The sequence below is a fragment of the Sinocyclocheilus grahami genome, unplaced genomic scaffold, assembly GCF_001515645.1.
Source record: "Sinocyclocheilus grahami isolate Dianchi unplaced genomic scaffold, SAMN03320097.WGS_v1.1 scaffold268.1, whole genome shotgun sequence".
NCBI classification, from domain to species: domain Eukaryota; kingdom Metazoa; phylum Chordata; class Actinopteri; order Cypriniformes; family Cyprinidae; genus Sinocyclocheilus; species Sinocyclocheilus grahami.
In genome coordinates this window covers 1,788,379-1,790,288 of record NW_015505447.1, presented here as the reverse complement: position 1 = coordinate 1,790,288, position 1,910 = coordinate 1,788,379, and the positions used below count along the sequence as shown (strand labels likewise).

The 1,910-nt window shown below is 37.9% G+C and overlaps 1 protein-coding gene across 6 annotated transcripts in view; it reads left to right on the top strand.

Moving 5' to 3' along the window:
- tpm3 (tropomyosin 3) overlaps positions 1-1,910 on the top strand; it is a 23,815-nt gene that overhangs the window by 10,276 nt on the left and 11,629 nt on the right. For 3 of the 6 annotated variants that reach the window (XM_016291193.1, XM_016291192.1, XM_016291196.1), the window contains exon 6: positions 568-643. The exons of the other annotated variants lie outside the window; for them this stretch is intronic. In XM_016291193.1, the coding sequence (XP_016146679.1) occupies positions 568-643 (76 nt within the window). The remainder of the gene's footprint in view (positions 1-567; positions 644-1,910) is intronic. 6 annotated transcript variants of the gene reach the window in all.

The following is a 1,910-nucleotide window of genomic DNA, read 5'->3' as shown; positions in this document are numbered from 1 at the left end:
TTTTAAGTACCGATCATTCAATAAAATGGAAAAAATGTCATGACCAGGAAGTATTGATGTGTGTTACAGGTGGCACGTAAGCTGGTGATCGTTGAGGGAGAGTTGGAGCGCACAGAGGAGAGAGCAGAGCTTGCTGAGAGGTTAATTTCGAATTCAAAATCAAAATATACGCACATTTAAATCAAACACATTTACTTTGAGTACAGACCACACATACTGTCCTCTTTAGCTCATATTTTTTCTTAGTGTCCATTTATTCCTATTAAAACTTAAATTCATTGTTTTATCAGTGTGAGAAAATGGCTAATTTTGCATGACAATAGGAATGCTCTATCATAACTATAATCCTTCTGTGTGTGTGTGTGTGAGAGAGACTGTGTGTGTGTGTGTGAGAGAGAGAGAGAGACACTGTGTGTGAGAGAGACTGTGTGTGTGTGTGTGTGTGTGTGAGTGATTTCATGGGCTTGACTCCATCTTAAATTCATATGTCCCCTCCCTTCTCATTTGTGTTTGGGCATGTGTGACCTTTGACCTGACATACCTTCCCCTCCCCACTCAAACTAACAGCAATGTCAAGCAGATGGAGGAGGAGTTGAGAGCTCTTGACCAGACACTGAAGTCTCTGCAGGCCTCAGAAGAGAAGGTATATATGCTAGTTGCAAAATTCTGTGTCTATATGTCGGACGTTATGTGGCCGCTTATGTGTTTGTTGGAGAAGTGGGGCATACAGACAATTGGGAGAATGTTGTTTTCTAGCTGGATCTGGATTTTGAATACCTGAGTGAAAGTGAGCAAGTGAATTAGCAAGGAAAAAGAAAAGAGCATAAAACAGGACTCCTCCTATGTCGGACGTTATGTGGCCGCTTATGTGTTTGTTGGAGACGTGGGGCATACAGACAATTGGGAGAATGTTGTTTTCTAGCTGGATCTGGATTTTGAATACCTGAGTGAAAGTGAGCAAGTGAATTAGCAAGGAAAAAGAAAAGAGCATAAAACAGGACTCCTCCTTCCAGCACTGGTCGTTTTTAATCTACCTGGTTTATCTTTCCACCCTATCCCTTAGTCTTTCCACCTTCCTTCCACTCATCTAGCCACCCACTTCCAGATATCATTCTTTCGTAAACCGCATGAGTCGTGTTTACTTGAAAGTGGCATGATGTGCATGTTTGTGTAACACGCTTCAGTCACTGTGCATTTTTGTGTCTCATCTGCTTAAATGTTCATGTTCCACAACAAACTGCTTAGAACAGCTCATGACAGCTTTCAGTTTTAGAATCACATTAGTTTTGCTTCCTTGACACTTCAAATCTGCTCACGCCACTAGGGTGAGGGTTACTAGATGTTCCCTATGTGCAATAGGCAGTAGGTTCAAAACAAAGCACTTTTGGCATGGGACAACAACATAAATACTTTTATAGTTTTTAAATAAAAATGTACATTTACTCATGTTGTTTGAAACTCTTATGATTTTATTTCTTCCGTGAAACTCAATAGATATTTTGCAGATTTTTCAGTTTTTCATATATTGACAGCGAATGCTGATGAGAGCCGACTAGCTCCAAAAATGGCAAAATACCACTAAAGTGTTTAATACAATGTGCACTATATTCTTGGAATCCTCTGAAGCCATATGATTGTATTGAGTGAGGAACAGCCTTTAAATTATTTGCTTAAAGTCAACATTTACATTTTTGGAAGTTAAGATTAAAAATAAAAACATTTTTGGTAAGATTGTGTTTTTAAAAGAAGTCTCTTATGTTCACCACGGATGCATTTATTTAATCAGAAAATTATATTGGTGTGTATATATATATATATATATATATTAGTACAGACCACAAAGTGAACAAAAGTGACAGTTTTTTTTTTTTTTTTTTTTTTTCAGTTTTTTCTTTTTTGGGCAGGGGCAA